Genomic DNA, 13,883 nt, shown 5'->3' with positions numbered 1-13,883 from the left:
TTTTATGCAAATCTTTCTGACAATAAGGGAACCAGAGTTTATAAAAACTGTCCAGTTCACTAAGTTGGTTAGGAGGAGACTCTCTCTGCTTTCATATGCAATATGCCCACTGTAGATGTGCATGTATACTGTCATCTACTGTACAGAAAATAACAAGGAATTCCATGTCATTGCTTTAAAACCTGCTAGTTTTGGGAAGGCAAGTGTCGTGGTTTGACACAGGAAAAAGAATCTTCTCGGAAGGAAGAGGTCAATTTCGATATTGACACTTGGGGTGACCAATTGAGGTCACACCTCTGAGAACACAGAGGGGTTAAAAGCTGAATTCCCAGGGGAACTCGCTCTTTTTGGTTCCTTTCAGGGTGCAGTGCAGGATTCGCCCCTGCCCAGCCCGTGGCAGCAGGGTATCCATGAAAGCTTCCTGCTACACTTAATATCTGGAACTTTTCACACCAGACAGCATCAGAAATCAAACCTGAACTCATCAGCAAAAACTGCAAGTCCTCATCAGGCCCTTCCCACAGGCAGTGCTTCATCTGAAAGCTGATCCATGCAGTGGCTTGTACAAAATCTATGTAATAGCGTGTAGGGAATAAGCCACATCAGATTTATAATGCAGATCATCGATGAAACAGGAACTGGGCCCTGATGCACTTTCAGAACTGAGACTCCTGACAACTCACACTGCAGTGCTTGTAACACATTGTCATAATATTGGAAGTTCTGACTTTCTATCCCTGTTTACAAAGAGGTATTTGGTTAATTTAACATTTTCCCTTCAAAGGTAGAAAGCGTTTTCCTCACCAGATGCCTCCCTTTAAATTTAAACAGGATCAATACTGCAAAATAGCATAATACCAACTACAGGTAACTTCACTCTACTAGATTTTTGCATTACAGCTGAAAATCTATGCATTCATAGTACTAGAAAAGCATATGTTGGTCTTCTCATACTCTCAGTCTACTTTCTAAAATGCTACAGAAAATAATCTGAAAAAGAGACAAAACTACAAAAAAAAAATCATGTGCCTGGTTACCATTTGGAAGACTTCTTTCACACAAGGCCTTTCCAACTGTGAACTTCATGGTCAGTGATAGGTAGCTTAAAATACTTTGAAATCTTATCAAACATTTTAAAATACAGAAAGTTAATATGAGTTTTTTATGATTCTGAAAAATCTTTCATATAAAAGGGTATCTAAGAGTATGTCCAGAGACAAAGGATTAAAGATTAATCAGTCATTTTCAATTCTCTGTACCACTGTATATCAAAAAGGAACCCTCTTTGTTCTCCTCTGAGGACAGACACATAAAGAGCAGAGATAGGATCACTTTCAACAAATCATCAGAAAAGAGCACCTGCTTGCACCCTAACTTTTTCCTGTTCAGTATTTTGCCTCATCTTGATACCACTGTATTCTTCCTTTGTCAAATAAATATATGAAACTTGGAAATGACAAAAAATGTTCCTGATTTTTAAAAGTAACTAAAAGCAGATGCTGGAATCCCCAGTAAAATCTTCCAGCTGCCACTGAACCACTGGCAATCTAAGTCTATTTAATTTGGATACCAATAATGGCAGCAAGGAAAATCTGCCTGCCAGACCTGCACACCCAAGCTAAGCCAGCAAGAACAAAACTGAAAAGCATCTTGTGATATCAAACACATTTAATCAAGGCTCTCTGAGTGACAGCACATCATTCTTCCCATGGTCAATGGCTAAAGATGCTTATTGTTTACTGAGGCTAACCCCAACACAGATAAACAACTATGAAAATCTGTTATAGATCAGTCATTTTTATTAATCCCAGTTTGTATTTCCAAAAAGACCCTTTTTTCTGTAATATTTTAAAGGTTTACTAATGGAGTACTTCAGGGTGCTGTTAATATTGATTAAAGTAAGACATCATAAATTAATATTTAGCAAGGTCATTATGACAGATTGATATGACATGCAGGTCCTCAAGTCTCAAGATGTCTTATCATTTCTGAGGAGACAGGCTGTTTGAAAAAATAAAGGAAGGAAAAGAAAAAGTCTTACAGGTGGCACTGAACTGACAGCAGCATATAATATAAAAGCGCTTTGTCATTCACATAATGTCTGGGGTAATGAAATGAATTCACTTTCTGGCTTCCTTCAGTTTGCAGTGCCAAAGAACACTGTGTTATCAGCACAGATGGAGCATGCATGGTTCTGGAGAAGAGCCTGGTGCAAACTGCAAACAAGCTTCTTTGCATACCAATGAATCCCTGAGAATCAGACCTTTGCTGTCAAGTGACAGGTTTGGAAGCTCTATAAAAATGAACTAATCCCAGTGGTCTTGTCTGACTGCATGTACTGTCAGTGCTCAGGACAAGAAATGGGGGAACATGGCACATTCTGCAGTCATGGCTACTACTTTGGTGAGAGATGATGGATTTCATCCAGGTGCCAATATTTCTCTCTTTTTCCCTCCCCTAGGGACAGCAGAGTGGCAAGAGAACTCCAGTCATTGAAATTAAAGATGCATCAAAATTTCCAGAAAGAAAAGGGAGAAAAAAATTCTGCAAATTATTTTAGCTAACTAGGTATAAAAGAGCCTAAGATGTTTAAGTTTACAAAACCAAATCCTTTCTCCATCTGTCTCCTGCCTCGACACACAGTTATTATTAAAACATATATCATATCACTCCTCTTAAACCAAATAGCTCTTTAACTGTCTTATTTTGCACAGTGATTAACTACAGACACATGGGTGTGTACACTTGTACATTCCAGACATGGGAGAAGGAAGGTGGAAACTTGAAACAATGAAGCAACGAGCTTCAAACTTTCCTGACTTTGATATTTTGTATTTTCTGATCCGATCCTTCAACTTAGGCTGCTTTAATCCCACTTCCATCAACCTTGCACAAACCACAATCTTTGCTACTACACATGCCTTATAGCAGTTCTTTTATTCATTCATTTATTCATACTAACTAATCCAGGTCTTTCTAAAGTAGGGAAACTTACAATGGTGTGGTGATTATTTGCATGGACTAGAGCAAACTACTGGAAGGTGCTTTACGAACTAAATATTGACAGCAAAACAACATGAAATAAAATATTCAAAAAAAATTGTAAAATAGAGGCATACCCATCAACAAACTCAGAAGTCTCTGGACCTTTGAACTCACCCCCACAACTCTGTACAATCCTTGGTCATTTATACCTATTATGTAAAAAAAAAAAAAAATCATGAGCATGAGATCAACCACAGGCAAATTTAGCATTAAAATTTTTGCCCCAGACAACAAATTATCTCGAAAGACAAGGAGACTACATTGTATTAACAGTTCTGAGAAAATTATAAATGAAGAATCCTTTCATTACTCTGTTTTTAAGATACGTTCATGCTATATTTTGACAAAGATTTTATGTACCTCAATTCCACTTCTGAAACTGAGAAGAGAAGCAAACAGGGTCAAAGCTTTACTTGAAAATAAATAAATAAACCACTGCCTAATTTCAAATCTTTTAAATTCCATTTTGGGTACATCAACAGCCACATTCTAATAATGCAGGAACTGAACAAACAAATGCTAAATTAAGATTTCTTCAGTAACTTTAACACTTATTCCCCCTCCCCCCCCCCACCATTATGAAATGACTGAAACATTTTGGATGAAGAAAAACCTAAGCCTATTCCCAGTACTCAAAATCAGTACTTTTTCAATTTTATAAATGCTTTCCATTTAAGATACAAGGCCTCATTCCAACCCACTGTGGTCCACATAGGAGTTACATCCAGAGGCACCACCAAAAGCTACTGAACAGTTTTTCTTGGGATGAACAGAGGAGCCATAACCAGTACAGTATTTTCAGTCCTCTACTCCCATTCTATATAGGCACTGGACCACTTTCCTGGCATTCCTCTGTGCCCTTCCATCATCTCACATACATTCACTTCTCTACCCATTTTCTTCCCCTGCTTTTGCTTACCATTACATTACCCAGCTTTAGCCCCAGGGAAGTAAAACTGTGAATATAAATTGAAAAAAAAAAAAAAGGCAGGGACAGAAGGGGTAGGGAAGAAAAAGGGCAAAATAAGGTAGTCTTTGTCTGCTGCATTGTTTCAGAGCCTAAACAGTGGGAGGTGAAATACTACAGTACACAGATGTTTGAGAGGCCTCATAATAAGCAGCCATCTACAAACACAATCTACCTTCATAATCACACTGGTCTGGAAGAGTAGAAATGCCAAAAAATAGCTGCATTTCTACTCCAAGGAAATCTTTTCAAATAACAGATTATGTGGTATTCTTATTCAAAATATCCTTCAACAAAGGAAGAGTTGTGGAGAATTCCCAGCTTCAATACCAAGCTGTTCCAACACAGAGAAGGAAAATTAAAACCAGTCATATGAGAAAAAGTTCTTCCCAAATAAATATTAGATGAAGTATGTAAAAATCATTAGCCTTTTAATGAATTACTGTCAGACAGAGCCATAATACACAGCAGTAATTCTCAGTATGGTAGAGAGAACTTGGCATTTTCTACCTCCTCCTCTTCCTGCCTAGCCTTGCTGCAACTTTTCTCTCTTCTCTGATGCCTTCCTCTTCCTCACACAGTCTGCAGCCTCCTCAGCCATCCCAGATTCTTGAACCTGCTGAACTCACTGCCAGCACTGCTCCTTCCCCTGTCCCAGGGCTGCAGCTGCTCCTTGCCTTGCTTGCTCCACCTGGGTAAAACTGGACCTTTTTCCTCCCCAGGATGCAAGCACTGCTGAAATGGTGCTGAGCCTTAAGCTAGATGCCAGGTTTGGAGCTGACTCAAATTAACAGAATAAACCAGATCTCCTTTATTTTATCTGCACTCATCAAAATGCACAGCTCAGCAGTATGCTCACAGTTCAGCTGTGCACAAAAGAATGAACTGAATAAAACCAAAACAGCTATGGGGCCACAACACTGTTCTTCTCAAAATAGGAAGTTATCAACACAACCAAGTAAGTTTTCCAGTGATCCCTAGAACAAGTATGATAGCATGCTATGCACTACTTGAAGACACTATAAAAAACCTCAACAATATAGTCCTCGATACACTCCAAACAAGAATGCTACAAATACTACAAATCTGTCCTGAGAGCAGCAAATAGTTTTGCTTCAAAATTCTCAGAGGTGTCCAGGAAAATTCTGGTACCAAACTAACATCAAGCTTTGCCAAAATGCATCACACTTTTTTTATACAATGTCTTCTACTACTTTCAGTACCACAGAACAAGCCTTCTGCATCATATGCAAGAAAAAAAGGCTGAAGAAATACTGTCACACTCAGCTTTTGCTTATCTCAGAAGTTGATTTGTGATTTCCTGTGTTTCTAACATTAAAACTGAGGGGAACCAACTGTGCTGACCCCCAAACATACCTTTACAGGCTTAGAAATAATCAAGGTCAAACTTATTCCTCAGTATTAAAACAGACATGATAATGCAGAAGCCTCTGGAAAATGGCAGTATTGAAACTATGACAATCTTCCAGCAATAATCATGAGTCTGTGATAGAGATTACCAGATAATTGGTCAGTTTCAAATTCATCAACCTGAGAAAAGCATAGCTAATTGCTAGCAGACATCAAGGAGTGAAAAGAGGCATTAATTTTAACATAGTTTGAGATTATACCTTTAACCGTACTTTCAAATGATGTTGTATTTAAAATATACAAACCTGGTTTGAAACAGTCCTACTTCTCATTTAATCTGCACATTTTAGATCTTCAGCACATCCAACACTGATAATGCTTGGCATTTACAGAACACAATTGACAGGATGACTCACTGCAAGGAATAGCTCACCACTGCCTGAAATGCTGAAGGGGTTCAGATGCTGAGTCTGCCAGCTCAACCACTATTGGCAACCTGGAATGGTAAAGCCCCACAGCACAACTTCCTTCATATTTACATTATCTCAAGATGTTTGGCTGCCTGATACAGAATTTGGCACAGGGATACAGCTTGTGAAGCATGCTTAGAATTATAAGGTATTGAAAGCAAGATAGTAATTTATACTATTGTAAGCAAGGTATGGAGTAGGAAAGTTTACTTTGCAACTGGCATTGTACATGGGGCTGACACAGACTTGCAATATAGCTGCAAATACAAATTTTTATACCAAAATCCATGGCACAGAAACAGCCATACAAGTGACACTCTGAATTCCAAGTAATGACAGAGGGTTTTATATCACTTGCAAAGGTTTTCTACTCCCTTTTCACCATGTACTTTCTGCCTGAGGAACAGCCAGGCCGGTCATGCAGCTCAATGCTGCCATCTCTCTGCAGCTCAGATTGGCAGCTCCGCTAGTACTAAGCTCAAGACAAATACTGCTCTGGCAAACTTTACCCATCACATCCCCTCAGAAGGTACAACCAGCTACTTGCACACAAAAACATGCACGGAGCCTTTACTAGTGGAGCACGCAGCTCTTTGATGTTTCTATAAACATCTACCCCATTCTATTATTCTCAGTAGAGAATAATAAATGAAATACTCCAAAGAGAATCCCAAAATGCTCTCTCTCTCCAAGACAAAACACAGATGCACATCCAACCAGTGTGGTGGTCAGTATGTGAGAGATGGGATGCATATCCTGATGCCTCAGCATGGCCTACCAGTGAAGCACAGCCAATCTCTTACAAGGCAAAGCTGAATCAGAAGCTCACATGCATTTAAACAAAGACACTAATTTTTGTGCTTCTATTCATTCAGAGCAAATAATTCCCTTCTTGGCATTATAAAAGGGAACATAACTGAGAAAAAAAAATCCAACCATTGACAAGTTTATATTCAATATCTCTGTTATGCTCTTCTCTCTCTGAAAACCAGACTACTTCTGCTGTGACATGACAAGACTATTCTCAGTTTCCACCCACACTAGACTGTCCTCTCTTCCCACCCACGCCAACCTCACACCCATTATGATTAAAAGAGATAAAAACATGGCACACAAGCACCATCTCTGAAGAAGCATCTGTCCTGTTTTCTCCTGCTGAATATAACTTGCTTTTGATGTATTATCATTAAAGTGAAATAACCAAGTAAAAACGGTTTTCAAGGAAAAGTACAGGTAGAAAATTCTGCCACTTGAAAGATGGATTTTCTTCATCTGCAGCTATTTGTCCAAACTCTTCTGAGACAAACAACTGAATGTTCTTCTGGCCCTCCATTTGTTTAGCTCAGCAGACATCAGCAGAAGGTCCCTTAGAGGTTTTTTGTTTTGTTTTGGAGTTGTTTACTTGTTCTGTTTTTTAAATGCAGTTGATGTTACGTTCAGAATCAGTAAACAGAAAAACATCAATGACTGCTTGAAATGTAATGGAAAAAATCAAGTGGATTGAAACCAAACTAAGCACATTGTTGAGTTCCTGGAAGATAGTACCTCACCTAAATATATTCTTGGAACTCCAGAATGAGAAATATTAATTGAAAACTGATTTATTTTCTTTTTTGTGTACTTTCTGAAACAAAATTAATAGACAAAAGACACAAGTCTTTTTCCTTGGTGGTAACTACCACAAAGCACTCTACTGACTGCATATCTTACAGAGGCTGTGTACATACAACAGCAAAGGTGCAAAGTCTGCATAGACTTGGGGAACTTTAATTCTTTCCCAAGTATGTTTCAGCCAGACCCCACAATGGGGATAAATGCTGCTAACCCATGAAAGCTCATAATTTGTCTTGAATGAGAGGGTTACACAAGTACTTTGCGCCTTCTTACATGCTCCTAAATCAAGGCATAAAGGATAGAGTGAACTTAAATCTCCATTCAGTTTAATCTATCCACTCACAGCCCTGAGGGAAAAAAAAAGTCAACAAAAAACATTTTTCCAAATAGTCATTTCATAAAGAAAATGTTTCCATTTTTTTCCACAGTTGTGTGTCCTTGTTTCACTTTTCTTGTAAGGTATTAGAAAAAGAAAATCAACCCACAACTTAAAGAAAACTATTTGAACACATTTATAAATAATAAACCAAAATATAATATACTCCACACTGCTTATAGTAAGGAGAATTCATGAGGTATTGTAAGGTACTCTGTAACTGTACTATAGGCCAAAACTAGCCTTTCATTACATGAGCACATGCCACCCTTTTTATTAAATCTGCTTAATTCACTGTAAAGAGAAGATCCAGACTATAGTCAGACAGGGTTTTGCAGTGAAGACAACTTATCTGTAGGACACCAGCTTTATCTGCAATGTTTCCCAGCTCAAATATTCAGATTGTAAATGCCAGTAACTGAAATTTTAAAGTGATGAGACAGGCAAACTTATCTGAAAAAAATATTCAAAAGAACAGAATGTACAAAAATAACACCAGATAGAATATAGCCTAATCTGAAATAACATCTTTAATGTATCAGACAGGACTGATACAAAAAGGACTTCAGATACTTCTTGCTGTTTAAATGCAAAACTTTAAGTCTCACAAAGGCTGCTTGTGTTCCTAATAATATTGTATAGTAAGCACATACATGGAAGACACTGTTTTTCAGTAAGATACTGCACTGACAGCAAGCATGAACCTGCTCTTCTGTTCATCTTAGTTCAGCTGGACTGTGATACACAGAAAGATGTAAGTATTCTGCCCTGTGCAATGCCAGACTTACAGAAAAAAAAGATCCAGTTAGTGAAAAATTCTAAGTGTGCTCTTTGAGAGTAGGAAGGAAAGTGAACAATTTAGGAGAAAACAAAAATGCACACAGAGAAATTACAACATCTCTTAACAAACGGAGAAATATACTGTAACCTCACCTACTTTCATGCCTTCACCTCTTTTTTTTTAAAACAACAGCCAAACAAGCTGTTTCTCCACACAGTGCCATGTACAATGCAGTGAGCCTCAGAGTGGCTGGTCAGCACACACTTCAGCAGAGCCTCTCCAAAATCAATCCCAAATACCTCTTGAATACTGTCTGCACACTGACCTCTCCATCTCCAATTCTGGAAGTACAACAATGAATATATGCAACAATAAAATCTGATAGCATCTTTGTCCCTGGGGTGAAACTAAGTCCATAGAAAGTACTTCAACATTTTCTGTTAATCACATGCCTGCTCAGCTCCTGTTCTTCTGCCTTAAGAGCCTGAACAGAAATGAAACACTGAAATAAATTACTCTGTTCAAACAGCAAAGCAAAGGTGCAAGCAATGCCTACAAAACACAGCAAGTTTGTCTTAGCTTCTGTGCACAAAAATTGGCTCTCTTTCTCAAGAGAGGTGTTATTCCCCACTTGTGAGCACTTCTGGAAAACATATTTCTGGAAAGAAAAACATGCATAAAAGGAAAGACTGGACAGACTCCTGTCTTGGTCAGTGTAATCAGTGAAATGTCTTCCATGGTAAAGTCTTTTTCAGAGATCTACAGCAGACTTTATCACCTTCTTCAACAGACCAGCTGCTTCACCCTCTCCACAAACAGGTTGAGTTGATCATTACCTCGTGTTTCAACAGCACTGATGCACTTTTTGATGATGGTGAACCCTATCTTATCCAACTGTGCACCTACAAAAAAAAAAAAAAAAAAGGGTTGAACAGTTTTAAAGCACCATTACAATTATGTCTTTCACTGTAAATAAGGCTGGACTTAATCATAAAGCTAGTACTTTTGAGGCAAAACTATAAATATTCTGAAATTGGAAGAATACATCACTTTTTATAGAGAAATTCTGCTTTTCTCCTTCAGGAGCCTGCCTAGCTGAAGTAAAGGCTTGTTCTGGTGATAGTGGCTTCAGTGAATCTGTTCACAGCAGCATCCTTTGAAGAATGGGATCTCTGATTAGTTACACATGTTGGCAGATGCAAGATGGAATTTAACAGTACTTACTGCAACATCAACAACATCTGAGAGAGTTCACCAAATGGGACAAGGAAGTACTTATGATGAAAAAACATAATTATCAACAGCAGGGTTTTTACTGAGTCCTACCCTCAGCCAAAGAAATTCCCACACTAAAGATACAGGACACATGTATATCATTTCACAGCAGTTAATGATCTGACTACATGAAAGCAGATGTATGAACAGGACAACAGCTGAGCTCCAGCGTTCCTTTGTTGTTCCTATCTTACTCTTTCTTCACATCAAAACTTCATTTTAAAAGCTTATGTTGCAAAACTGCCCCTCCCCCAGACATCTGGCCTTATAGCTCCTGGGAACCTGGTCTTGCATCATGAAAAGACAAATCTGAGCAAAAAATTATATTTAATAACACCAGGATCCAGCTTGAATCAGCAATTTCAAGTTTTTAAAAAAGCAAGCATAAATTGCCTCATAATCAAAAGAGGATACCTGTTTTCACTCTTATACTTTGCCAACAGAAGAAAGCTAATGTTCTTCTTTGTATAGAGAAAGCCATCTCTTCTACTTACATATTTTGGTTTATATTTTAAATGCACAAATTCAGCTTTTTTGCTGATCTTGATCTACAGCTGCAACTGGTTTTAAAACCATACCTTCACATTCTAACAGAAATGTACATGCAATCTGGATAAAGAAATTGTGCTGCATTTACATATAAATACAACCTTGAATCAATTTCAGGCATGAAGTAAATTGGCAAAAATAATCACTGTTTCTCCAGCTTATGTCCAGTCCTATACAATATGTATTGAGTTAGTATGAAAACCCATTAATTGCACAATTAAATGATTACTTGTAATTACAAAAATTACAAGTAATATTCAAAACTCAAGATTTAAAAGCAAAATAATTAAGGGGAAAAAAGTTCCAGAGAGGAAAAAAAAAAAAAAAACAAAACTAATTACCTTTATCTTTCTCAATTTTAAAATATTAACAAAATCTGCCTTCATGCCAATTCAAATACTTACTTCCCTCCCGTTTTGCATTCGCTCTATTCAAGTTGATGAGCAGCTAACACAAAAAGAGCAAAAAAGACAAATTATTTTAAGGACTTTCACGAAACCAGAAAAAGAAGATACTTGCAATATTAATGCTCAGTAGGCACAAATACAGCTGATTACAGCCAGAACATAGCACCACCAGCAGCTCTAACAGCAGGACCAGAGGTCTGTGCCCCTTCAGAACAATGTCAGCTACAGCCACTGAACTGGCTGTAGCCAGTTAAGTGGGATTTGTGTGCTCCACGTTCCTGTTTCTCTGCAGGTTAAATTCCCACAGTTTCAAGGTCATTTAAATTATTAAGAATGTGATGATTCCTGGGACTTATGTTCCAGTTTGGGTCACCCAGAAGTTTTAAACTTATTGGAGAGTCCAGCTCAGCTAACATGTCATGGCAATAAACATCTCTGCAAATGAAAGCAGATTGGTGCAACAAAGAGTCAATCAAACAACTACTGGGGCAGAGACATGACCGTGTCGTTGTCTAGAAAACCCCATCATTTCTGGCCCATAAGACCAATATATTTATCATTGTAAGAATAAATAGTGTGATTCAATTCAGCATTTCAGACTCATTTCCTGATGAGAGGCAGAAATAAGCAAATTCATGTGCAACCTCAGTCCCATTGACAAGAACTTTTTGATCTGGTTTTAAAAAATATAATAATAACACCATGTAACTCACTCATGCAAGTTTTGCCACTGGAATACAGCATGTCAGCATAAGACTAAGTGAACATGCTTATACTAGACATTTTCTATAACACCAATATTATCATTGGGATGGGAAACCATTTATAAAAATTGATTACATTACAATAAAAAATTATCATATCAGCATCAGTAGTTATCTACGCTGAGCTGTACCAAGTTACTCATCTCTCCTGAGTTTTATTTCACTTTTATTCTTTACTCATTGAATCTATCATTTTGCAAACTACATAAAGCCAGTTTATTAAGTATAAATGGGATCAGAAAGCAGAGGATGAGAGAATTCCCCATTACACTATAAAAGAATATTTTTTAAATTATGCTTACAGCTTCTTTTCCATCCAAGGCTTCCATCCACAGCTTTCTGTCTTCCTCAGAAAATGCCTGCATGGTCACAGGAACTCCAGGCCTGCAAATGTACCAACATAACATAACTGCATTCACCAACAACTAAAAAATGTTTGGCAAATTCTATTTTTAACTACAAGCAAAAGACCATTGCATTAAAAGTCAGGGTTAATTTTCTTTTGCTTAATAACTGAACAATGCTGATTTTGAAAATAAAAAGTATGGACGTGATACATACAGTAAGAAATAGGCAGAACAGGGAAGAAAAAGGAAAATTAATGTAATCTGCAAACTATTTGAAATAGCTCACTGGAAAAATGGAATTTGTTAAGTCAATATATAATCTTCATCTTTAAAGCAGCAACAATGATCATAGCTTAAAACCATTTAGTTCTTTTCACTAAATTACAGTTGTTAAGGTATCAGAGTATCAACCTAGAAGCAATACATCAAACTCAGTATATGCTGCATGAAATACCATTTATTTGTCTTCAAAACAAAGTCAAAGGAAACCAAACCTTCCCTCATTGTCCTGTATTGGAAAAAGTTTAAATCAAGAAGGATAATACTATTTCAGAAGGATAATACTCTTTATTAATAAAATAAATTTTTCCTATCCTAGAAGACGTCTGCTCTCTCCTTAAGATTTAAATTTCTGTACATTTACCACTAGTCACCCTCAAGTAAACCTGATGGAGTATAAAGAAAAAAGTATCACTTCCCAGAGACTTAATCAGAATCTTAGCACCCTGAGAGCCATAAATGTCTGAATTTAAAGAAAATACAACCATTCCTTTTGAAAGAAAAATATGCAAATTTTCAGCTAGCTCAAAGTTATGCTTCAGTCACACACAGGGTTGAATGTTTGCTACTTAAGTCATCCCTAAAATTTTATGACCTTGCTTCCTTCCAAAGCACAGTACTGGAGAAAATCCATGCCCAGCTGTCAATCCCTGTGTTATTTTTTAACTTGGACAAGCTGAGGGATAAGTGTGCCCTGAACTGATACCAAGGAAACAAGCTAATGGCCTGCAGCATAGAACTAATCTCCATGGGAACATCTCAGTACTACACACATATATTATTAAAAGAAAAATGTCTGATATCAAGGTCACAGCAGATCAAATTGTATCTATTATATCAAGACAGAAAGAGGAACTAGATTTTTCCCCCTTTTACCAGAGAAGAGAATGAAAAAGTGTTTTGCAGCATCAAGGAAACCCTGCTCTCCATCCATCTCTGTATAAACTCCAGATACCCCACCAAAGAGATGACACACAGAGGTGAACAGACTGACATTTCTCATGCTACCTTTTAGCAACTTTATCAGACAGTTTGAAATCTGTTATCCCTACTGACCAATCAATACACTGACCCAAGAGGAGCTGACGCCTGGAGTATAAACCTTTATTCCCTTTCATACTTCTGGGACACAGCATTAGAATAGCTAAACCACATCCTCCTCATCTCAAAAATGCAAGTTCAAACCACACTGTAAAGTAATGACAAACATCACTTGAGCTGTAAACGAGCATCTTCTCATCTGCCATGCAGGCTAGAAGTTTTCTGATGCAGAGGGAGTTTTACATCCCTTTACCTTTCGCTTGTTGTAGGAATGAACATGCTTCAGGCCAGTTGAACTGGTCACACAAGCTCAGCATAGACTCTGATTAAAGTTTGAGCATATAATCACAAAAATATCTGCAGACCATGAGCAATCAGGACAGGGGGGCCTGAGAGCACTGGCCCTGATGCTTTTGAAGTGAAAAAACTAAGAATCTAATGTTAAAAAAAAAAATCCATAAAACTTGACCTACTATATTATAAGTTAGCATGTGGTTAATTGGTGTAATGTAATGAGCAAACATATAGATTAATAGTAGCTCAGAGGGGGTGGATGCAAAAACTCAACAGCAATCCACTAATTTATATCTAGCATTT

The 13,883-nt window shown here is 37.5% G+C and overlaps 1 protein-coding gene across 1 annotated transcript in view; it reads right to left on the bottom strand.

Annotated features, from left to right (window-relative positions):
• Positions 1 to 13,883, bottom strand: part of LOC144248643 (rho GTPase-activating protein 10) — a gene marked incomplete at its 3' end in the record, with an annotated part of 102,442 nt that overhangs the window by 20,281 nt on the left and 68,278 nt on the right. Inside the window, exons 11-14 of the mRNA XM_077790683.1 lie at positions 11,922 to 12,003; positions 10,853 to 10,895; positions 9,461 to 9,526; positions 3,120 to 3,194 (exon numbers count right to left, since the gene is read on the bottom strand). Of these exons, the coding sequence (XP_077646809.1) occupies positions 3,120 to 3,194; positions 9,461 to 9,526; positions 10,853 to 10,895; positions 11,922 to 12,003 (266 nt within the window). The remainder of the gene's footprint in view (positions 1 to 3,119; positions 3,195 to 9,460; positions 9,527 to 10,852; positions 10,896 to 11,921; positions 12,004 to 13,883) is intronic.

Source organism: Lonchura striata, unplaced genomic scaffold (genome assembly GCF_046129695.1).
Source record: "Lonchura striata isolate bLonStr1 unplaced genomic scaffold, bLonStr1.mat Scaffold_219, whole genome shotgun sequence".
NCBI classification, from domain to species: domain Eukaryota; kingdom Metazoa; phylum Chordata; class Aves; order Passeriformes; family Estrildidae; genus Lonchura; species Lonchura striata.
Note: the sequence above shows the minus strand (reverse complement) of the source record. Positions and strands in the feature narration are given on the sequence as shown.